The sequence below is a fragment of the Malaclemys terrapin genome, chromosome 4 (genome assembly GCF_027887155.1).
Source record: "Malaclemys terrapin pileata isolate rMalTer1 chromosome 4, rMalTer1.hap1, whole genome shotgun sequence".
In the NCBI taxonomy this organism is placed as follows: domain Eukaryota; kingdom Metazoa; phylum Chordata; order Testudines; family Emydidae; genus Malaclemys; species Malaclemys terrapin.
The window spans coordinates 137,752,980-137,777,996 of NC_071508.1; the positions used below are offsets into that span (position 1 = coordinate 137,752,980).

A 25,017-nucleotide genomic window follows, 5' to 3' on the forward strand; every position below is an offset into this window, starting at 1 on the left:
AGCTCAAAGCAGCAGTACCCAGCAGTTAAGAACATAAGAAAGGCTATACTGAGTCAGACCAAGGGTCCATCTAGCCCAGTATCCTGTCTTCCGACCGTGGCCAGGTGCCCCAGAGGGAATGAACAGAACAAGTGATCCATTCCCTGTTGCTCATTCCCAGCTTCTGGCAAACAGAGGCTAAGGACATCATCCGTGCCCATCCTGGCTAATAGCCATTGATGGACCTATCCTCCATGAATTTATCTAGTTCTTTTTTGAACCCTGTTATGGTCTTGGCCTTCACAACATCCTCTGGCAAGGAATTCCACAGGTTGACTGTGCGCTGTGTGAAGAAATACTTCCTTTTATTTGTTTTAAACCTGCTGCCTATTCATTTCATTTGGTGACCCCTAGTTCTTGTGTTATGAGACGGAGTAAACAACACTTCCTTATCTACTTTCTCTATACCCGTCATGATTTTACAGTTCAGAATACGATGCCAATGATAGTGTATTCAAATGAAACTGCAAGGAGAAATTAAGTGGCATAATGCAGTTACACACAGGTGGGATGGATTTGTTTGCTGAAGTTTGGAAGAGCTGTGAAGCAGAGGGAAAAACCCTAACACTTATTAAAAAAAATACTGGCTATAGTCAAAGGCATTAGCAATAATTAAACAAAAAATGCTCAAGTTAAAACAGACTGATTGGAGACCATTGCAATTGCAGGAACTATTTTAACCCTGGGGAAATACTTCACCACTAGAGCTCTAGCAGCTCATTACTATTTATATTACATACTACATATTAAAAATGTGCTAAAGCAAAGAGTTGGCCTCAGCACTACAATGTTATAAAAACAAAGGAAGGTGTCAGGAGAAGAGAATACAGACGCTCCCCAAGTTACGGAAACCCGACGTACACAAATCTGAGTTTGCGGAAAAAGTTTTGTAAGCTAGAAATAGGAGGTTTTTTTATTTTTTTTTTGGCGTAATGGACGGAGATATGTTTCTGACTTATGCAAGGCATTCCAGAACGGAATGCTTGCGTAAGTCGGGGAGCATCTGTATCAGTAACTTGTTCACTTAGGCCCAAACCTGCAGTACTGATGTAACGAAGTTTTACCATTGACTTGAATGGATCAGGGCAGGCCCTTCAACAAGTTAAGTGGCACCATTTTCTTGGCAACCCCATGGCCGTGAGTCAGATACACTTGTGCTTAGTGCATGACTTCACTGTCTGAGATGCACAAGACATTTTGGGCAGTGGAATAGGCCAAATGATACGCTGCCCTCTATATACTTGCCTCATTTTATACAATAATAGCATTGCCATGTCAGTTTGAGATTGTAGTAGTTTTTAAAACAGTATGCGCATCTTGAGACATTGACCCAATCCTGCAAGGTTCTGAACATGCTCAACCTGCACTGAAGTCAATGGGCCCAATCTTGTTGCCATTGAAATCAATGGCAAAACTCCAACCGATTATGACAAGTACAGGACCAGGCCCAATACAGTTGAGAGTGCTCAGTAACCCCTAAGGCCTTTGACAGATACTGTATAATAAATAAAATGTAAACAATAGGAAAAAAATCTAAAATATAGAGTGACATAATAGAGCCCCCAAACTGCAAGAGACACAAACTGAAATACAGCCACTAAAACAACTTACCTTTTCCACAGCTATCAACAATCACAATGTTTTAAAGCCCAATCCCATGAGCCTGTCAACACTTTGCAGGACTGAGTCCTTATTCTTGGATCTATTTTACAGATACACAATGGCATACCCAGCATGCAGAAATACACTACACACAGACCCCAAATACCTAAGGAGTTAAGACTGTTTCTAGCCTTTCATCTTGGTGCTAAACAATTTTAAATTGCTGCTGTTGAGTCATACTATATTTTGGGGCATTCTTGTCATTACAGAACACTGTTATGTTTACTATGGTCCAAAGCCATTTCATTAACCAGCTGTTCTATAGATGACTGAATCGCTGCCTTAACAAGTGAAGCAGCAGTTTCTATCAGAAGCAATTCATACTGTTCTGAAGTGCCGTGCTCCTGATCACTAAGACCATTGGGTGACCGAGCAGGAGAACAGACTTTAGCCTCTCTCCTGTGGCCACTGCCTGCTACTATGCCCTCTTTGCGATTAGAAAGTTTACTGAAATTGAGGTTCCCACTTATTTTTTTATTCCCCTTTTGCTTATGTTCACATGTAATGGAGGACAGCTTGCAGTCCAGGTTTGACTCCTCTTCATCAGGCTCGTCATCTGCTTCAGTAATTGTAATCACAATGCTCACTCCGCTAGTGTCCTTGTTTTCTTCTAATTTCAATTGTTCACTTGAACAGCTCTGCACGCTTACTGCATCATCTTTAAATGCTGACTGACTGAAACTCATTATTCTCTCTCTGGATTGACAGTCTTCACTAGCATTTATGTTCCTTCCAGACTCTTTATATTCAAGCCCTGCGTCATCGATGCTATTTGTTTCTTGTACCTCTGTGGCTTCAGCTACATTATCTGGTAGGTCCTTAGAAACATTAGCACTAAGGGTGGTTTCGAGATCAACTCCCTTGTTTGCTACAGGTGTATGTTCAGGAGTTTCATGTAGGCTCTTCTGGTGTAGCTTTTCCTGGAGCATTATAGCAACTGCCTCTGGATTTGTTATTTCTGACTGAACGATGCACTGTGTGTGTTGATCAGTGTCTGGTCTGGACTCTACCAAAAGCGCATTCTTCCCAGTGGAATTAAGTGAGTTCCTGTCACTTTTTTCAGAGGCTTGGCTGAAGGATTGATCCATGCTAGATTTGACTGTTATTGCCAAATCCTCTGGTTCACTGTTAGCTTTATTCAAAATGCCCATCAGTTCATTTGCTTTAACACTGCAATCTGATTCTTCTGTTATTTCAGAATGGCTGGGTTTTTTCTTGCCTCTTGAGAACCGTATACAGGGAATTTTAAGCCCAGAACTAACCCGATTCTTTGGAAAACTCTGCAAGCCAGGATCCTCGGTATTTATCTCCAGTTGCACTTGAGAATCTGAGTGTGTCTGCTTCCTTGAAGATTTTGACCGTCTCTTAGGTGTCACTAGACGTTTTATAGTTGCCCAGGCTCCCCTTGATGACTGAGATTGGTTGGAAACTTGCCCTTCTCCAGGGGCTGAATTGATGGATTGGCTTGTATGTTTCAAGGTTACAGAGTCTTCTTCACAGACACCTTTCATCTCCAATGTCTTCTTACAGGACTTCTTTCTTTTCTTAAAACAAAACATTGTGAGTTTTTCTGCCTGTTCTTCAGTTGAAGGGCACAGTTTTGCTGCACTAGGATTTTCTGATTGTCCTGTGTTTTCCATTTGAATTTCTTTAGCTGCCTTCTCCATATTTGTGGTCCTGCCTTCTAATTTCTTCATATATTTTTCTTTTCTATTAACCCATCAGATAAATTAATTGCAGATAAGTTCAGAGTGCAGTTCTTTGAAATTTCATCCAAAAACATGAAATTACTTTTGTGAACAGATGAGGTGTTATGCAAAGAAATGTTCTGATTGACTTGTTACACTCATTTATATTTCCACTTTGATTTATTATTTTTTTTCTTGCCTATCCTGAGAGAAAGGCTGACTGGATAGATTTTAAGAACACACTATCCTGTATTTTATTGAATAGGTTCAGTTTCATCTCTGGGATGGCCAACCTGAAACACTACTTGATACAATGGTATTATTTCAGCAACAGTTTGACATTTTTTTAACGGATGTTAAATCAGATCAAAAATTGACCATTTTCATTTTATGATGGGCACCAATCAACAACTGCTACTTGCTAATATGTTCATTATTTCACATTCTTTGAGCAATTGGATTGAAGTGATTTTACAAAAAAAGAGCCAGACACACCAAGTGGCCTTATTTTGCCTCCAGTGATAGGGTCAGCTGTTTCTCTGTCTTTCCTTCTTTGCATTTCATTTGCTTTCCATTCATATTGCAAGGTTTGCCATTTATGTTTAAAAATAGGGTATAGGTTTTCATCTCTCGAATTACTTCATATGTATCTGCAACAAAACAAACAAATGATGAAAAACAATGTGGTAAAAATGGAAATACAATTTGTTTTTATAAGAACTGGGTAATTTTTCAGTTTTGTGAATTTCATTTCTAAAATTCCAGATACACCCTTGTAATCAGTGGGAGCAGTGTTTCAATATATGAAGGCAAAACAGGGTTTCAAGAGTGCCACACTAGTTACATAGGAGAACTATCACATGAATCTTGCATATATATGAGTTTTTATGTGGGTAGAAAGGGAAGTTTATTTTTATATTTCACTTATTAGGAAAATATTTTTCCCCTGAGAAACACTTTCCCCCTCTGACCTATATGCACTGTGACAAAGTTCCTCCTCTATCTTGGTGGGTCCTGGGCTTATTGGAAGATTTTCTTGCCTCAGAGATTCACCATGCAGGTGGGGAACAGCCCAGAGACCTTCCCCTCTGGAAGAACCCACAGTCCAGGTCAATTGGGAGGTTTGGGGGGAACCCAGGCCCACCCTCTACTCCAGGATCCAGCTCAGGGCCCTGTGGACTGCAGCTGTCTATAGTGCCTCCTGTAACAGCTGCATGACAGCTACAACTCCATGGGCTACTTCCCCATGGCCTCCTACAAACACCTTCCTTATTCTCACCACAGGACCTTCCTCTTGGTGTCTGATAATGCTTGTGCTCTTCAGTCCTCCAGCAGCATACCTTCTCAGCTCCTTGCACCTCTTGCTCCCAGCTCCTCACACTCTCACCACAAACTGAAGTGAGCTCCTTTTAAAACCCAGGTGCCCTGATTAGCCTGCCTTAATTGATTCTAGCAGCTTCTTCTTAATTGGCTCCAGGTGTCCTAATTAGCCAGCCTGCCTTAACTGGTTCTAGCAGGTTCCTGATTAGTCTAGTGCAGCCCCTTCTCTGGTCACTCAGGGAACAGAAAACTACTCATCCAGTGACCAGTGTATTTGCCCTCTACCAGACTCCTGTACCCCACTGGTCTGGGTCTGTCACAGCACTCGTAATTCCCTTAAGGGAAATTCTAAATTGAGATAGCAGATGTTTTTATTCTTAATGCATAAGATAATACGCAGCTACATGAAACATAAAAAGGAGGGTTTGCGAGTTATAAAAGATAAGCTTCCTTCAGACAGTTTGGTTTATTTACAGTGTGTGCAAGGCTTCCATGGCAACCCCACTCTCACAGAACACATGTTCATCATAAAATGTATGTAACCCTTCAGAACATTCCTGAATATAAAGACGCAAACCCACATTATAGCACACTGACATACTTCTCAGGGAATACCTGGGATCCTCTCTTCTTGGATAACTTTGGGAAATGCTTTATAAATATTTTCTTTTATGTCTTACTTTTTAAAAAACATTATTGTATGTAAGTTTTAAAAAACTAAAGTAAATTATTGCATTTAGAAGTTATCTAACATTATTTGCTGTGGCTTAGCAATGCAATAACATATAAAAATACAAGCAAAGCAATGCACGGATATTTTATTCCATGCAATCAATCTGTGTATGGGCAAAAAATAATGTTTTGCTACAATTATTTGTCAATCTTTGCTTTCCTAAACCTTACTCTTGAGACCATGTGTGCTGTGGAAACTATCTGCAATCCAGAATATGGAATCTGTAACTGACACAAACACTGATTTTGGAAATGAGACTCAGACAAGCATTCCTTAATCATCATTAGTTTCCTCCTGCATCGACATCACTGTATTTCTGGCTGGAAAGACAAGGAAATGGATCTGTCTGAAGAAAGGAGCCAAGAGAAGATTCGGTGTCTTCTCTAGTCTCGCTCTTTTTTTATTTTTTAAAGCAGGATGCCCTGGGATCACTTCATCACATTGCTCACATCACTGTGCAATTCTAGATCAAATGACACAGTAAGCATTACATCTCAGTGCTTTCACCTCTTGTACACTTCATGTCCCTGGCTATTTCTTGAATGGCAGAAAAAATGGATGCTGATTATTAGCAGTCTTCAGGCTAGTGGGGTCTGAAATTGCACAGAATGACAATTACAATGTGCTTAGTACCTTGCTGAATTGAAGCGTTAATCAATAACCCCTTTTCTGAATGAATCTTTCTCAGTTAATGTTTTTAAAATAGAAAATAAAGGAAGTAGAAATGTTTAAATTACAGAAAAAGCCTCAGGGTATCTATGCCAGCCAACAGACCAAGTCACGGACACCCACAATGCATGTTTCTTTATATGGCCTCCAAATCTCTGGAGGTTTCCTAAACTATAGTATTTGCAATGGAAATGGAAACATTTCTGGTAGTCTGCAAACACACTGTTTCCCAACAAATAGATTCACCTTACATAGGACTGATGCTATGGCCAACATTTTCAACAGTGGTGATAAAAGTTCAGCTCCTACATCATTATTCAGACAACTACATGGGTGGGCTGACTTTCAAAGATGCCAAACACTCCCAGCTTCCATTGTGATCAATAAGTGTTGTGGGTGCCATTTATTCTGAAAATTATGCCATTTATTTTAGAATCCTAAATATGGATGTATTTCTCTAACTTTAGGCCCCATGTTTGAAAATGTTGGCCTTTGTCTTTTTGATGCTACAGTACTCACCAAATCTTCAGCCAAAGCTTGCATCAACTGTGATGTGTTACCCTGCCATACATAGATGGGGAGAAAGTCTTTCTAGGGAGCCATTGATAATGAAAAGCCTGGATTCCAGCACACCAATGCAAGAGATCCATTAGTAATAATCTGCTACATACTGCAAGTAGGCTATGACAGAGATTGAAAACTTTTGCCTGTAAAGAGATCTATCAGCTCCCTTGTGGGAAGGAAGAGAGGCTGTCGCAATACAAGTCACCTGTCTCCTTCATGTGCCAGGCACTGTAATGAAAAATGAAGCTCGAGACAAAGAAGTAGATGGGGGGGTGGGGGGGGGGGACGACACCATTCTCCCTCCGATTTTCCGTGTGAACAGTTCCATCATCCAGAGCCAGGATCTGAGGTGCAGCAGGGCTGGCTTGGCAGCAGAGAAGCTGAGCCCCAGTGATTCGTTTCTGGCTTGCCCCGTTTTCAGTCTTCTCCCTTTGTGCCTGTTGCCTTCAGATTTGGCAGGGAACTGGGCCAGGAAGTGATGGGCACCGTGAGACGCTCGCACCCTCTCCATCCCCAGTGGGACATCCACCACCCTCCCCGCCTCCTGCTCCAGGGACAGTCACACCTGCACCCAACTGCTCCAGACCAAGGGAGGGCTGCAAAGCCCTGCGCAGCCCCCGCACCCCGCGAAGGTAGATACCCATCCGCTCCCCGGCGGCCAGGGCAGTCCCCTCCCCGTGCCTAGGACTAGGCAGCTCCCTGGACGCTACCCCCTACGCGGAGGAAGGCACCGCGGCGTTCACCGGACGCGGAGCACCGAGGGACCCTCTCTGCACAGCGGCCGGCTGCTCTGTGACTCCCCGCTGAGCCGGGGGTGCAGCACTAACACAGCCCAGCGCCAGCCAGCTTTGCCCCCCCAACCCCAGGCCCGGCGCTGCCCCGTTCTGCCCACGCGGAGCGCGAGGTGCACGGTGCCCCCTGCCCGATGGCAGCGTGGCTGGCTCGCTCCCCGCACCCGGGCTGGGCGGCTCCCTGACCCACGCAGGACAGCGGACCCACCCCAGCCCACGCCCGCTCTCGCTCTCACCTGGCGCCCACTGCCCGCCGGAGAGAGGCGCCTGCTGCCGGATCCGCTCGCTGCTGCTGCGGCTAGTGCCGCCGCGGGGACCCGCCCAGCCGCTAGGCGGGGAGCAGGGAGCCCGGCCCCGGGGCCACGCCCCGCTCCAGTCACGCCCCCTCCCCAGCGCGAGCTGCAGCTGGGGGCGCCGGGCTGGGAAGCGCCGGGCAGGACCGTGGCCCGGCCGGGAGAAGCACGGGGGCGCTGCAGCGGCTGCCCGGAGACGCACCTTGGCGGGCAGGCACCTGCCGTGCAACCTGCTCCCGCCGGAGCTCGGCTCTCCCCTCGCGCCCCACCTGCCCCTGGGCTGCACCGCGCCGTGCACACCTTGGCAGGGCAGCAATACCAACCGCGTAGTGAGCTCGGGAAGGCGAGCCAGGCTGGAGTGAGCAGCGGCCGGGCTTGTCCCGGTGGAGCGGAGCCGAAGGGAAGGGCTGCTCTCAGCACACCTCGCAGGGAGAGCTTGCCAGTAACTGCCTACAGTATCGGGCCGGGCTCGGCTGCAGCAGTTTCGGAAGACTGGCTCTCATGCCTGGCAGCCCTGACCTCTCTGCAAAGGTGCCCGATGGGACAAAGGCTATTTCAGGAGTGAGTGTCAGGACTGTCGTCCAGCCAGGGCTTGGAGTTAGCCAGGACAATCTTCGGCCAGGGCCCCTCCTTTTTGCTGCCTTCTCATTCTCTAGCATCTAAGTTTCAATTTTATATAGAGCTCCTGCTGGTATGGTTGCACAGACAGCCCTGAAAATTCAAATCAAGTGCAACTGATGCACTACATGAAACTACGTTGGGAGAGCTGTGAACTTCCCCATTCATCTCCATGGGCGCTAACGCTGCTGCCCCCTGATCATTTAAAAAACTATTTCACTGCTCATTAGAGCACGTAAGAAGGGAGAGGGAGGAGTATAGTTCAAACAGCTGCACAATCTGGGAGGTTGTCTAACGTGGGCAAGGCTTAGAAAAATACCACTTTTTGTTTTGTGCCTGAGGCCCCCAGATTATTATGGAGTAATACTGGCAGGGTTCCCTTCTGGGCCCACTCAGTCCTTGGCTGAGGTGCTCACCCGTACGATCTGGCTGTAAAGCAAGCGTAAAGTGCTCTTGGAATTCCACTTGCCATTTTCATTCAATACTTTCATCTATGCAGCAATGTACATTTAGCCCAGCGACATCATACGGATCCTGATTTCAGAAACTGTTACTGCTTATGAACAGACTTGAGTTCACACATTTCTTGGGGACTAATACCCTTCCATACCTGTCCTGGGTAGGATATGGGTTCAAATTACAACACAATTCCACTCCCCTGTAGTTTAGCGTTGCCTGTCAGTACTAAGGTATAGTGAGTAGGAGGCAAGAACAAGGGAATAGAGAAGGTGAGGCAACAAAGGCAGAGGGTCACTAATTCAGCTACATCACTTCAGGTTCAATGATATAAGTCCTCCTTAAATGAGGTTAAATACCCTGCATTTGGAATACTGTAGGGGAGACAAGATTTTGTTTCTCATGCAGCTTCAGAGCAAGATGATAATGCAAGGGAATAATTTGCCAAGGGATCAAAGGCTGCCGTGGATGGGCATGGATTCAACATCGGTTGTTCAAGCTTTCTTGCTTGTATGAGGGTCTTGGTGATGCAATGTGTGGTATAAGCTTCTTTCTGGTTTCACAGTGAGCAAGATGTTGAGGACGCGGGAGAGGAAACTTCAAGCATGCACACTAACTCAGCGCACACTGCTGGCCATCATTCTGCAAAATTAGGTGACATCCTAGATCATGTTACAGAAGGATCTCTCCATATAGTCACATCATTTAGGTAGCTAAGGACATGATAAAATGCAGTGCTTCGGATCCACAAATGTTCTATGGAGAATGAATGCCTCTATTATTTGTCAGATTAAAGATATTCTTACCAAAAGTTTGCTTTCAGCCAGTCCTTGTCCAAGAAGGACAAGGCAAGCTTTTAGTTTTGAAAGAAAGGCTGTACAAAAGAACTGGAAGGGTATGTTGGGGCCAGGACAGGAAAGAAAAGACAGGCTGAAAGGAACAAGATAAAGTTGGTAGAATGGAAGACTGCAAGAGGGAGATGCCATAAGAAGTGCAGCCACAAGATGAAACAAGTATTAAATGTAGAAACTGACACAAGTTAGTCAGCCTCTAACTCGATCTATTCTGGCATCCTGGCTCCAGAAGTGGCCTGTCCAGGATGCCTTAGATGAACAAGCTCCTAGGGTGCCTAGCCATGTGCACTATTAAATATGGGGAGAAAATCCTTCCTGACCCCATGCAAGTGGTCTGGCTTATGCCGTGAAGATTAGCTGTTCTCATTGGAATGATATTATATAAAGGAAAATTTAAATGCAGCTCTTATGACAATTTAAGTTACTCTAACTTCACTCTTGTGACAGCCATGTAATTGTTACATAATTATTCTCCTTGCTAGCTTGCTATATATAGTGTATGTGTATTACCAATAAGCCCATGTACTGGAGCATACACCTACATCAACTCTTCTTCCAGTCAGAGCAATTCTTTAACATATGTTAGGTCCAGAACTAACACAAGCATATGGGCCTTGCAGTTTTATGTGGAAAGAATTATCCAAAAATATTTAGCTACTTGCATAGGCAAGTTATTCTAGTCAATAGATACACTGAAAGAACTGGTGGTCTCATGTCAGATCTCTTACAGTCAACTGTGTACATCCAAATCCACTGAATAATTCAGGTCATTTATTTCCCTACAGATGACATGCAGTACCCAGGAAAGGAAACCGGATTAAATTTGAGACACCGTGGTGCACTGCAGGCTCGACAGTATTACTGCAATAATCACTTTTACTTGTCAATACTGGGACTGCTGCCCTGTACAATCCCCAAATTCATCACAAAAATAACTTCTACTTCATTCATCTCAATGCATATATTAAAACCCAGGGAACTCTTGAAGGATTTTAGCAATTTATTTGTGTTAATTACAAGTCTGGCTGTAACTACATTTTCACATTATGAAGTGATTTTTTGGCCTATTACGGCAAACCCTGTTACAGACCATTTGATTCAGTGCTTGTGCTGTCATTGCTCACCAAAAAAGGGATTTCAACAAAAGTTGTTACGTCATTTACAAATCTCATCCTCGCTCATCAGACATCTTTTAAAAACCACATATGGAACAGCTGCCCGTTCCCAGCCACAGCATGGAGAGCCGGGCTCCAAAAAGGCAAAGTCTATATGCTTCACTTCCATTAACAATTCAGTAGGTAACAACAGAAACACAGATAATCACAGGGCTTTCTTAAGAGAAGACTGGATAGAGTGCAGGCGCCCGCAAGAAAAATTCAAAGCAGAAACTAATGGTCAGAAACATTAGGGGAAGAACAGAAGCATAGAGATTCTTCCCTACTGCCTACTTTTCATTGAATTAGTGCAGTCTGATGGTACATTTTCTCTAGCTAGCAATGGATTATAGAATTAAGTGCAGCAGGAAGATACAGTGCTCAGACATTAAGGGATAAGGTGTACCTGTGCTCTAAAACACATTTAAAAACAACCAATTAAGCCCTGGATTGTTGTAAACACTGTACCAATCAAGAAACTGCAATTTTATTGTTACATTTTAATAAGTAAAAATCACAGAGCTAGACAGAGGGTATTAAAAACAGGTTTTGTATTTTGCTCCATCTGCAATTATGAAGGGTAAGAGCAATAGGTTTATGAAGGCAATATAATTAAAAACATCAGTGTATAAGATTTACAAGTTCTTATGCTCACTGAACTAAAAGTTAGCCTGAAATAAAATATTTTTTAAAAATTTATTCAGATTAAAAAAATAAATGCATGTTTTTCATTCGTTTCCAAATGCTCCTTTCTCCCAGTCACTTCATGTATTGCATTTTCTCAGCCATATCTTCTTTTGTCTTAAATCAGGGCATAACTGAGTTTGCATTACTCATCAAGTAATCTTCTGGTAGCTAGAAAGAAAAATGAAAACTTAATTACTAATAAATATATAAATATAGATATCTATCATATCAAAGGCAACTTTTAGGAGGAATTATAGCCAAATACAATTTGAAACATATGGCTTCATAGTTAGATGGGAGTAAATCCCTTAACTCAGGAGTTAAAAGTACAACCCAAAGATTTGCAAGGCTCCTAGCCCACGTAAGAGACTTACCTTTGGTTAACATTTCTTTTCAGAACAGCCCATTCACCTGTTCTGACACTGGATCCAAGTCAATATCATAGAAACAGGGGCGAGTAGGAAGTCCTGGCATAGTACTCATCTAGCAGACAGAAGGAAAAGTGTATTAGTGGGTAGAGTCTGGGATTGGGAATTATGAGGGCCTGGTTCTGTTTTTGGCTCTTCCATTGACTCAGTGAGACTTTGTACAAACGATTTAGCCCAAGATTCGGCAAAGCACTTAAGCATGTGCTGAAATTTAAGCATGTGCATAGTTCCACTGATTTCAATGGAACGACTCATATGCTGGATGAGGCAATAACGGTGCCACGGTTTCCCTGTTAGTAAGATGGGGATCTCAATACCTCACAGGACTGTTGTGGGGCCTTCAAGTATGTCTGCATGTCGAGCTGGATGTGTAAATTCTAGCTTGTGGTGACACAGCTGCACTAGCTCCGATAGAGCAAGTGGGCTAAAATAATAGAGTACAGCGTGACAGTGTGAGGGGCTAGTCACTGTGAGTACATACCTGTCCAAGACATACTCAGCACGGCTAGCCTCTCTCGCTGCTGCGGCTACATTCTATTTTTAGCACACTAGCTCCGATCATGCTCGCATGGTGATGTCTCCTCAAGCTGGAATTCACACCTCCAGCTCAGTGTAGATATACACATAATGAACACGTCAGAAGTGCTCTGAGAGCCAAGGATTGAAGGCACTACCTAAGTGCCCAGTACTGACTTGAAAAAAAGAGATGGATTTTAAGACAGAAGCTGGGCTTGCACTGAGGAGGGGAGGGGCAACTCACTTCCACTGGATGGAACAGCCAGTCACATAAAACTGTATGGAAGTTCTGAGAGCTGTTTTAAGTCAGGACAGCGGTGCACTGGCTGAACAGAGTGGGAAAGCTTGCACTAAACCTGCCTACACAAGCCAATGCCATCGCTTGTTCAGTTGTCAAGCACCAACATTCATAAATCCATAGAGTTTTAAGGCCAGAAGGGGCCATTAGATCATCTAACCTGACCTCCTGTACCTGACAGGCGTAGAACCTCACCCAGTTACCCCTGTGCTGAGCCCAATAACTTGTGTTTGACTAAAGCGTATCATCCAGAAAGGCAGCCTGTCTTGACTTGGAGAGCTCAAGAGATGGAGAATCCACCACTCCCTTTGGTAGTTTGTTCCAGTGGTTAATCGTCTTCACTATTAAAAATCTGTGCCTACTTTTTAATTTGAATTTGTCTGTCTTTGGCAGCCAATCGTCAGTTCTTATTACACCATACTCTGCTAAGTTAAAGAGCTCTTTCATGGGAATTAAAAACCGAGTACCAAAGTACTTGTGCACTGTAATCAAGTTACCTCTCAATCTTGTTTTTGCTAAACCAAACAGACTTAGCTGTTTAAATCTTTCTCTGTTCGGTGTTTTCTCCAGCCCTCAAGTCATTTTTGTGGCTCTTTTTTTGCACCCTTTCCAATCTTTTTTAAAGAGTTAACACCTGAACTGTGTGTACTATTCCAATATCAGTCACACCAATGCCCTATACAGAGGTAAATCACCTCCCTACTTATACTCACTCCTCCTTTTGTACATTCAAGGACAGCATTCGCTCGTTTGGCCACAGCACTGCCCTGGGAGTTAATATTGAGTTGCTTGGCCACTATGGCCCATAAATCCTTTCCAGAGAGCCACTGCTTTCTAGGATACAACCCTCTATGCTGTAGGTATGGCCTGCATTCCTTGTTCCTCGATGTATTACATTGCACTTGGCTGTATTAAAACATTCTGTTTAAATGAGCCAAGGTTACCAAGCGATATAGACCACTCTGTATGACTGCTCAGTCCTCACCATTATTTACTTTTTTGCCAATATTTGTGTCATCTGCAAATTATCAGCAGTGATTTTATACTTTATTCAAGATTTTAATCAGTGATCTGGAAGTGTGTTGGACCTAGAACTGATCCCTATGGGAACCCACTAGAAAACACACCCATTTGATGATGATTCCCCACTGTTGGCTGCTTTTCGAGATTGATCAGTCACCCCATTCTTATTCCATTTAATGTGCGCTTTACTGATATTTCATAGTGCTTTAAAAAAAATAAAAAAAAAAACAGACTGTCATGCAGTACTAAGTAGAGTATCAGAGGGGTAGCCATGTTAGTCTGGATCTGTAAAAAGCAACAGAGGGTCCTGTGGCACCTTTAAGACTAACAGATGTATTGGAGCATGAGCTTTCGTCTGACGACGTGGGTATTCACCCACGAAAGCTTATGCTCCAATACATCTGTTAGTCTTAAAGGTGCCACAGGACTCTCTGTTGCTTTTTACTAAGTACAGTAACTCCTCACTTAACGTTGTAGTTATGTTCCTGAAAAATGCGACTAAGTGAAACGATGTTAAGTGAATCCAATTTCCTCATAAGAATTAATGTAAATAGGAGGGGTTAGGTTCCAGGGAAATTTTTTTCACCAGACAAAAAACTATATATTATATAGACATACACACAGTATACGTTTTAAACAAACAATTTAATACTGTTCACAGCTATGATGATTGTGAAGCTTGGTTGAGATGGTGAAGTTAGAGGGTGGAAGAGGGTGGGATATTTCCCAGAGAATGTCTTGCTGCTAAATCAGTGGTTCTCAAACGTTTGTACTGGTGACCCCTTTCACACAGCAAGCCTCTGAGTGCGACCCCCGCATATAAATTAAAAATACTTTTTTATATATTTAACACCATTATAAATGCTGGAGGCAAAGCAGGGTTTGGGGTGGAGGCTGACAGCTCACAACCCCCCAAGTAATAACCTCGTGACCCCCTGAGGGGTTCCGACCCCCAGTTTGAGAACCCCTGTGCTAAATGATGAACTAGCACTCAGCTGAGCCCTCAAGGGTTAACACGGTGTTAATGTAGCCTCACACTCTACAAGGCAGCAGGAATGGAGGGGAGGGGAGATAGCATAGCAGACAGAGACAGACACACACCTTGTGTGTGGGAGAGAGAGAGAGAAATGCACACTGCCCCTTTAAGTAAGCTGACCCACTCTTAAGTGCATTATCTTTTTAAGTGGATCAGGAAGTTGAGACAGCAGCTGCTGCCCCAGGCTCTCTCTGTCTCTCTCCCTCCGTGTCCCCACCCTGCTCTATATGGAGAAGATGGGGTAAGTGGGATGTAGGAGTGGGGGGGGGGGGACACCCTGACATTAGCCCCCCTCCACAGCAAGCAGGAGGCTCGGGGAGCAGCTCCAAGGCAGAGGGCAGGAGCAGCACATGGCAGTGCGGGGAGGGACACAGCTGAACCGCAGGCAGCTGCTGCACAGGGAACTTAGGGGAGCAGGGAGCCGATGGGGGGCTTCCGGTCCACCCTGGTTCCGAGCCCCCACCAGCTAGCTGCAAGGGGCTGCTCTTCCTGCAAGCAGTGGACAAAGCAGGTGGCTGCCAAACGAAGTTAGAAGGGAGCATTGCATAACTTTAAACGAGCATGTTCCCTAATTGATCAGCAACGTAACAACGAAACAACGTTAACCGGGATGACTTTAAGTGAGGAGTTACTGTAAAACACTTTACAAATGTCTAGGTATATTACATCTACACAGTTGTCTTTGATCAATAAGCTTGTAATCTCAAGTAAACACCTCTTGTAAAGGAAAAACAGAAACCCCCCATATACTGTTGAGCATAAAGTTAATCACAGTATTAAACAAAAATTACACTGTACCCTGAACACAACAGCCTGTGAACTGCAAAAACTGTACATCTCCACAGCAAACCATTTTCTCCATCACATGGATTAGCATAGAAAGATGGGAATGCACACAGGATACCAGCTGCACTTACTTCTAATCTGTGCTTCCTAATATCATAGATCTCATTGGCTTTAAATGATGCCATACACTTGTCCACGTACACTGAACTTTGTAGACAGGGTGGATGACAAGACGGCTCTGAATTAATGGTTTCTTTAGTGCGTGTGACATTAATTGCTCTGTTTCTTCCTTGGGAAGGACATAAAAATCTTTGAGTGCTGACTCGACACCAGAAGATTTAGAAGATGATTAAACTTTCCTTTCAAAGCTTTGTCCTAGTTTATGATGATGTTAAAAGGGCAGCTTCTTGTTTAATACAATAAATGAAAACACTAAAGGGGTGTTTTAAGAAGGTTACAGATGTGGCAGGGGAAAACATTGGGTCCTTGATCCTGCAATTGACTGTGCCTATATGAACCCCTGGAACGTCACATTGAAGTCAGTGGGGCTTCACGTAGGTACAAGCAGTTGCAGCATCAGGGCCTAAAATAATTCACGCCCTGATGCTCTAGAATTCAAGTAAATACTGTAGCTAACTTTCAGCATAACAATCATTTGCTATCTCCTAAAAAGGCCTCTTCTAGAACAAAGGTTACTGTATGTCAAATCACTGTTTGTCTACTATTCAGCTTCTTACAAAACTAAATTCACCTTCCAAAATGATATATAAAGAATGTTATGCATCAGCAGTGTCTTAATCCTGAGAAATTTACAAATCCAAGGTTTTTTTTAAAATAAGAGATCCTAGCCTGATTTTGCCATAAAATTCAGCATCTTTTAAGACACTTTGCATCCTTACACAGTATATTGTAATCTCATTTTAAGAGAATGATTATCTCTATGAATGTTCACAATTATTCATACATTTTTATTGTCATTCTGCTGTTCTCAAAACTAGATGTAAATGAGGGTGTGGGGTGTTTTCCTTAATGGAGGCACTGAAAAGTTGAAGAATGCAGAGTGATTATCATTGCCTAGTTACGCATGGAGAGGCACTAAATCCACCCACAGGATTAAAAATACAAACAAAAACAAAGAAAGGCCCAACAATCAAGCACCTATTATATATTACAGGCAAAAATTTTCAAAAGCACTTAGTAACCTGTTTTCAAAAGTGACCTAGGCCAGAAGCCAATGTCTCACTGAAAGTCAATGGCACTTTGGCTCCTAAGTCACTTAGGTTCTTTAGAAAATTTCACCCATTTCTAAGTACTTATCAGGCCCAACATTTTATTATCTAAGGCAGTGGTTCCCAAACTTTTTACCTCATGACCCCTCCTTACCTCTGTCCATGCCCCCCCGCACTCCCCAAGCCGCGGTTGGAGCCGGGGCCAGGAGAAGGGCCACAGTTGGGATGGGGAGCTGAGGTTAGGAACCAGAAGGCGAGGCCGGGGATGCCGCTGGGGGGTGGGTCTGTAGCCGGAAGCAGAGCCAGAGCTGGGAGTGGAGTCACGGCTGGGAGCTGGGGTTGGAGCAGAGTTGGGGGCAGAGCAGGGCAAAACAGTCCTCCATGCCTCTCTGGGGGTGGGGCGCACCATACAGTTTGGGGACCATTGATCTAAGGGTATGCCTACACTGCAATTAGACACTTCGGAGCTGTTTAACTGCGATGTAGACATTGGGGTTCAGGCTGGAGCCCGAGCTCTAGGACCCTGCAAGGTGGGAGGGTCCTGAACGTCTACACCAACCCCTTGAGCCCAAGTCAGCTGGCACAGGTCAGCTATGGGTTTTTATTGTAGGGTAGAGACACCATAATGAGCTTAGACAGCAGTCTGAATTCCCCAGAGCTGGATCCTGTAATCATGCCCCTCTAAAGTTGAATGGGCTTGGTGGATACTTTCACAAGTGTGATCTGGTTGCAGGGTCAGGGCCATAATCATAAATCTCCTATTAATCCTGATGTGATTGTGTCTATTAGAGTTAATGTCTTGCCCATAAAAAGTACTTTCGACATTTGGAAAGCAGGACTGACTTTGCAGTACTGACGCTATGGGAGAACAAGCCGGCTCTATTTGGTTTTAATTTCTGAAAACATCCCTCTCTTATTACATCTGATCTAAGATACGTAACCCCGTGGTTCACCAACATTTAAAACTCTCCAAAAGTCATTGGATTAAATTCTGTGTTGTTTGCAATGAATGTAATTAATGATGGAAAAGGGCTCAATTTCTTTCATTGTGTCCCAAACACAAAGCACTCTTTTTAAAGATGGCTGAGATTATTTAAATGAGACATGACTAATTCCTTCATCGTGGGTAATTTAGAAATATTTACACTGCCACGTTCTTCTTGTTCAATCAACGAATGCAGCATTTGGCTCTTGGACAGTTACCACTTGCAGCAAGAAGGGATAACACTCTCCATGCCCTATCCACTCAGAAACTACATTTAATAAGTCTTCTACCGGCATCTGCCCAAACAGCACTACATTCCTCCCCTCCAGATTTTCTGGCACTCCTTTAACGCTGATGTTATTTCCTTGGACATGATTATCTGTAGCTCCCTTTCACTCTGCACTGTTTACACCAGCCATTTAGGGTTGTGATCCCATCAGATTTCTCATTGGATCCTGTTCCCACCATGATCATCTCCAGCTGATGATGCCACTTCCCCACTTCTGTGTGGTTTTTATTGCTCTTTTTTCACGCCCTTCAAACAAACCAACCAATTTGGAGGCAGTGACTGAATCTAATTTAATGGATTAGATGCAGCTCAAGTCTGAGAAAACTAAACACAATGCCTGTGATTTAACTTTGTTCACATGGCACCAAAACTGTTTCCATGTCTGTAAGTAGAGACTATAAGTAGCCACTGGGGATCAATAACCTTCAAGATGCTCTAGGAATCAAATTGTTGAGCGTGCCTGAACCATGAAGAATTATGTGAATTCTCATTAATGACTAAGCACGGAAGGTCTGAGCAATGGTAACAATATTACTCTTTCAGGATACTTCAAACTCATTTTCCAGTTTTTTTTGTTTTTTTTTCTTTAACTTCAGGGACTGTTTGTTTCTAGTTAAATAGATGCTTTTTTTTTTTTAAGCACGGATTTTAAAAGGAACATTCAGCTGTTTAGGGAGGCAGGCAATTCCTTGCTCGTCATGACTAACTGACTTTGTTTACTCTTCTATTCGGTGTTAAAAATCAATAATTTAATTTTTTAAGATTTCCTCAAACACAACAAAATCTAGTTACAATGAAGTGATTAAGATTCAAGCCCACAGATCTAAAACACTACTCATCATTTCAACTGTATTAAAGTCAAGTCTAAGAGCACTAGTGTTACATTTGAAAGGGGGATTTCAGTACTCAAGAATGATAATAGCACCTAAAATTTGGCACAGTGCTGGCAAGCATAACGCAAGTCTCTCTCTACAACTCTAGTAATACACATTCATCCTGACCTTCCCCACCCTAGCTATTCTGGTCTCTACTAACCAAAGTGAATGGACCCTTTTGCCAAATTATATTGTGATTTTACAATGTGGACAGACATCAGATAAAGACCAAATTCATTTCACTTCTGACCCAGGCTAGATTTGAGCTCAGGTCTCTGGAGATGAAACTGCATTAATAGTCTTACTGATATTTGCACAAACAGTACTACTTTGTCAGTGATAGTCCACCTTAACAAAGCAACCCTGGACTTCTGAGCGCATGCACTTTTTTCTTCTTTTAAGTTCATATGGTTTTAGGGTTACAGCAAGCAAGCTGCTGTTGGCTACAGGAAAGAACATAGGAACGGCCATACTGGGTCAGACCAATGATCCAGCGAGCCCAGTATCCTGTCTTATGACAGTGGCCAATGCCGGGTGCTTCAGAGGGAATGAACAGAACAGGCAATCATCAAATGATCTAACCCTCTGTTGTCCAACGAGCCATCTCCTGTTGTCCACTCCAAGCTTCTGGCAATACAAGACTCAAGTTTTTAAATTAAAAACACTACCAGTTCAAAACGAGGTAAAGCTGTTAAAGACTCTTTCGTCCTACAACCTGTCTTTTCTTATTTATATCTGATAATTGACTTTACAGTAAGGGGCAGTTGAAACGTGCATCTCGCTATCAAATATATTGCTTCCTTAAATTGGGGAGTTGAAATGCTATTGACTTTCCTGTAGCACTTGGACCTTCCCCTTTCAATGAAATGGTTATGAACTTTCCCAATTGATTTTTGTCCTTTATTTGGCAAATGGAGCTTGCGTCCTCATTGCCTTGTGCTCCCCATTTGGTTTACTTCTTAGGCCTGGTCTACACTAGGCGTTTATGTCGAAGTTAGCGCCGTTACATCGAATTAACCCTGCACCCGTCCACACCGCGAAGGTATTTAGTTCGATATAGAGGTCTCTTTAATTCGACTTCTGTACTCCTCCCCGACGAGGGGAGTAGCGCTAAATTCGACATGGCCATGTCGAATTAGGCTAGGTGTGGATGGAAATCGACGCTAATAGCTCCGGGAGCTATCCCACAGTGCACCACTCTGTTGACGCTCTGGACAGCAGTACGAGCTCGGATGCTCTGAACAGCCACACAGGAAAAGCCCCGGGAAAATTTGAATTTGAATTCCTTTTCCTGTCTGGCCAGTTTGAATCTCATTTCCTGTCTGGACATTGTGGCGAGCTCAGCAGCACTGGCAATGATGCAGAGCTCTCCAGCAGTGATGGCCGTGCAATCTCAGAATAGAAAGAGGGCCCCAGCATGGACTGATCGGGAAGTCTTGGATCTCATCGCTGTGTGGGGCGATGAGTCCGTGCTTTCCGAGCTGCGCTCCAAGAAACGGAATGCAAAGATCTACGAGAAGATCTCTAAAGACATGTCAGAGAGAGGATACAGCCGGGATGCAACGCAGTGCCGCGTGAAAATCAAGGAGCTGAGACAAGGCTACCAGAAGACCAAAGAGGCAAACGGACGCTCCGGATCCCATCCCCAGACATCCCGTTTCTACGAGGCACTGCATTCCATCCTAGGTGCGGCCGCCACCACTACCCCACCAGTGACCGTGGACTCTGAGGATGGGATATTGTCCACGGCCGGATCCTCGGACATGTTAGCGGACGGGGAAGATGAGGAAGGAAAAGAGGTGGACGAGGCAGTCGACAGCACTCACAACGCTGATTTCCCCGACAGCCAGGATCTCTTCATCACCCTTACAGAGATCCCCTACCAACCGTCCCCAGCCGTTACCCCGGACACAGAATCTGGGGAAGGATCAGCCAGTAAGTGTTGTAAACATCTAAACATTTATTTTTAACAGAACAGGAATATTAACAATTAAAAAAATGGGTTTCTCATGATTAGTTTGCCCTACGCGCTTAACGGTTCAGTCATGGGCAGTGCAACTATTGAAAAAAAAATCTAGCAATGTCCAGTTTTGCATGATTGTCCTGCCCAAGCCGCTCTACTGTTTAGTCACTGCTACAGCAGCTAGAGTAAAATGCGGTCTATATGTCCGGGGATGGAGCAGAAATCCTCCTGTGACATCTCGAGGAAGCTCTCCTGGAGGTAATTGGAAATCCGTTGCATTAGGTTCCTGGGGAGAGCGGCCTTATTGGGTCCTCCGTAGTACGACACGTTGCCGCGCCACGAGACAAGCAAGTACTCGGGAATCATTGCTCTGCACAGCAGGGCGGCATACGGCCCTGGTCTTTGGAGGCTTTCCCGGAGCATTCTCTCTTTCTCGCTGTCAGAGATCCTCATGAGGGTGATGTCGCTCATGGTGACCTGCTTTGAATGAGGTAGGGGAATGTTAGTGTTGGGACTGCTTTACCGTTCCTTTACAGAACTGTAACCGCTGGTTTGCAGCCACGCGGTGGAGGCGGGAGAGGGGCAGCCGAAAGGGATCGTTCCCGGGGACAGCCGCGAGGGTGTGGGACAGGAGCAGAGTTCCTGCTTGCCGGATTGCTGGCAGCAGGGACCGACATTGATTTCAATGTGAAATGAGGCCATTGCTAATATTAAAGTTTTAAGCTGCCACGAGTCTACGGCTTACCATGTCTGCCTGCAACAGAAATTCCGTTGTCCTGACACGCTTCTCAAATGTGCTGTGCAAGACCCCAGGCACTGAATGCGAAGGCCGAGAATTCGACCTTGTGCTGAGTGCGCATGTGATAGGTGCTGTGCATGGTCTTGTTCACAGAGAAAGACTATGTTCTTTGTTCACAACTACATTTATCTTTCTGAGGAATTCACTCCCTTTTTCCCATTCCCACAGCCCCATCTGCGACTGTCTCACAACCTAGCCTGGCATCACACTCCCAGAGGCTAGCGAGGATTAGGCATAGGAAGAAGAGGACACGGGAGGACATGTTCTCAGAGCTTATGGCCTGCTCCCGAGCCCAGGCAGCACAGCAGACCCAGTGGCGGGAGAACTTGTCCCAAATGCAGCAAGCAAACATGGATCGGGAGGAGAGGTGGCGGCAGGAAGACCAGCAGGCGACTCAAACCCTGCTTGGACTACTGAGGGAGCAAACGGACACGCTCCGGCGCCTTGTGGATGTTCTGCAGGAACGGAGGCAGGAGGACAGAGCCCCACTGCAGTCCATCTCTAACCGCCCTCCCCCGCCACCAAGTCCCATACCCCCCTCACCCAAAGTGCACAGAAGGAGAGGCGGCAGAGTCCACGCAAACTCTCACTCCACCCCTGCAGAGAGCTCTAGTAGCAGAAGGCTCTCATTCCCCAAAATTTGACAAGTTCTTTCCTTCCCGCCTGACACAAGCCCCCGTCCAAGTTTCACCTCCCAGTTCCATGTGTAGTTGATAATAAAAAATATGTTTCTGTTAACTAATGTTTCCATCGTGTTCTTTTGGAGGAGGGGGGGAAAGGGGGATGGTAATTGGACAGGACAGTCACCTTTGGCAGGGTACATAGGCGGGGGCAGGTACAGCAGCAGGGCACATACACAGTGCAGTGACTAGTTGCCCTGGTCAGTCTGGGAGGTGGTTTTCATGTTCTGTAGTGGGGGGTGGGTTGCTCTGTGACTTTGTGGCGGGGGAGGGCAGTTACAGATCTTAAGCGGCGGTCCTTATGCAGGATCACAGAGCCACACAGCAGGAGATCTGTAACCGTCCTCCCCCTGCCACAAAGTCACATAGCCCCCCCATACACACAGTCCCGATCAGGAGGGGTGACAGGCTCCGTTGAAAGAACCAGCCCACCACAGCGGAGCCTGTCAATCCTTGAGTTTAGAAGCTTTCTTTGCGTCACTACACTACACCCGCTCCGCACCACAATCCGCGTCCCAGTTTTAAAAAATTCCCGCGAAAACAGTAGTAAAGAAAACGGTGTTCATTAACAAAGTAGAACTGATTTTATTTCGAAACGTGTGTTGGAAGGGGGGGAGAAGGGGGTATGTAACTGGAGAGGATAGTCAACATTAACTGGGTAAAGAAATGGGGGCAGGTTCGGCTTCTCTGTACACAAACTTTACAGTCACAGGTTACCCTGCTCACTCAGGAACCTAGCTTTCAAAGCCTCCCGGATGCACAGCGCGTCCCGCTGGTCTCTTCTAATCGCCCGGCTGTCTGGCTGTGCGTAATCAGAAGCCAGGCTATTTTCCTCAACCTCCCACCCCGCCATAAAGGTCTCCCCCTTGCTCTCACAGAGATTGTGGAGCACACAGCAAGCTGCTATAACAATGGGGATATTGGTTTCGCTGAGATCACAGCGAGTCAGCAAGCTTCTCCATCTCCCCTTGAGACGGCCAAAAGCACACTCCACCACCATTCTGCACTTGCTCAGCCGGTAGTTGAAGAGTTCTTTTTCACTGTCCAGGGCGCCAGTATAGGGCTTCATGAGCCAGGGCATTAGCGGGTAGGCTGGGTCCCCGAGGATGACTATAGGCATCTCCACATCCCCAACAGTTATTTTGTGGTCCGGGAAGTAAATACCTTGCTGCAGCCGTCTAAACAGACCAGAGTTCCTGAAAACACGAGCGTCATGAACCTTGCCCGGCCATCCCACGTAGATGTTGGTAAAACGTCCCCTGTGGTCCACCAGTGCTTGCAGCACCATGGAAAAGTAGCCCTTTCTGTTAATGTACTGGCTGGCCTGGTGGTCCGGTGCCAGGATAGGGATGTGAGTTCCATCTATGGCCCCACCGCAGTTTGGGAATCCCATCGCTGCGAAGCCATCTATGATCGCCTCCACGTTTCCCAGGGTCACTACCTTTGGCAGCAGTACATCAACGATTGCCTTGGCTACTTGCATCACAACAACCCCCACAGTAGATTTGCCCACCCCAAACTGGTTCGCGACTGACCGGTAGCTGTCTGGCGTTGCAAGCTTCCAGAGGGCTATGGCCACTCGCTTCTGGACAGTCAGGGCTGCTCGCATCCGGGTGTCATTGCGCTTCAGGGCAGGGGACAGCAACTCAAAGTTCCAGGAAAGTTCCCTTCCGCATGCGAAAGTTTCGCAGCCACTGGGATTCATCCCAGACCTGCAGCACTATGCGGTCCCACCACTCAGTGCTTGTTTCCCGTGCCCAGAATCGCCGTTCCACGGCATCAACATGACCCATTGCGACCGTGATGTCCTCGGCGCTGGGTCCCCTGCTTTCTGAGAGGTCTGTGCTACTCTCAGACTTCAGGCCATCACCGCGGTGACGTAGCCTCCTCGCCTGACTTATCTGCATCTGCCTCAGGGAAAGGTGTATGATAAGCTGCGAGGCGTTGAGAGCGGCCACAACTGCAGCGATGGTCGCAGTGTGCTCCATGCTCGCAGTGCTGTGGCGTCCGCGCTGTCACTGACTAGAAAAGTGCGCGAACTGATTTCCCGCCGGCGCTTTCAGGGAGGGAGGGCGGGAGTGATGGACGGATGACGACAGTTACCCAAAAGCACCCTGGACACATTTTTTTTACCCAGAAGGCATTTGCGGCTCCACCCAGAATTCCAATGGGCAGCGGGGACTCCGGGAACTGTGGGATAGCTGCCCACAGTGCACCACTTCCAATGTCGACGCTTTCCCCGTTAGTGTGGACTCACAAAGTCGAATTACTGTCCTTAGTGTGGACACACACGTTCGACTTTGCAATATCGATTCCAAAAATTCGATTTAAGTAAAATCGAACTACTCTCGTAGTGTAGACAAGGCCTTAGTATCATCAGCAGCAATAGAGTATGAATCAACTGTTTACTGCAACGCAGGAGGAGGAGCTTACCTTGCTTTTGATGCATTCAAGTAGTTTTTTTAACTAATTCTCTGCAGCTATACAGAGCCTTTAGCTACAGAATTTCAAGGCACTTTACAATTCCAAGCTACAGAACACGCTTGTGAACTAAGAATTATCCCCATTCTGAAGACAGGGAT

The 25,017-nt window shown here is 45.2% G+C and overlaps 2 protein-coding genes across 3 annotated transcripts in view; both read right to left on the minus strand.

The window, feature by feature from the left end:
• On the minus strand, positions 1–7,778 carry AKAP5 (A-kinase anchoring protein 5). Its single transcript, XM_054026694.1, has 2 exons — positions 7,703–7,778; positions 1–4,039 (listed from the first exon to the last, which is right to left on the minus strand). The coding sequence occupies exon 2, from the start codon at positions 3,396–3,398 to the stop codon at positions 1,905–1,907; it is 1,494 nt and encodes a 497-aa protein (XP_053882669.1). The 5' UTR covers positions 3,399–4,039; positions 7,703–7,778; the 3' UTR covers positions 1–1,904.
• A 2,891-nt stretch (positions 7,779–10,669) lies between these two features.
• Positions 10,670–25,017, minus strand: part of MTHFD1 (methylenetetrahydrofolate dehydrogenase, cyclohydrolase and formyltetrahydrofolate synthetase 1) — a 76,838-nt gene continuing 62,490 nt past the window's right edge. The window contains exons 27-28 of one of the 2 annotated variants that reach the window (XM_054026407.1): positions 11,903–12,011; positions 10,670–11,696 (exon numbers count right to left, since the gene is read on the minus strand). In XM_054026407.1, the coding sequence (XP_053882382.1) occupies positions 11,922–12,011 (90 nt within the window). In that variant the 3' untranslated portion in view covers positions 10,670–11,696; positions 11,903–11,921. Of the gene's footprint in view, positions 11,697–11,902; positions 12,012–21,121; positions 21,437–25,017 lie in introns of those variants that run through there. The other variant, XM_054026406.1, reaches the window with a different exon arrangement.

Bases quoted from the DNA above. Each gene is read 5' to 3' on its own strand.
- AKAP5 (XM_054026694.1), bottom strand. From the start codon at position 3,398: ATGAAGAAATTAGAAGGCAGGACCACAAATATGGAGAAGGCAGCTAAA.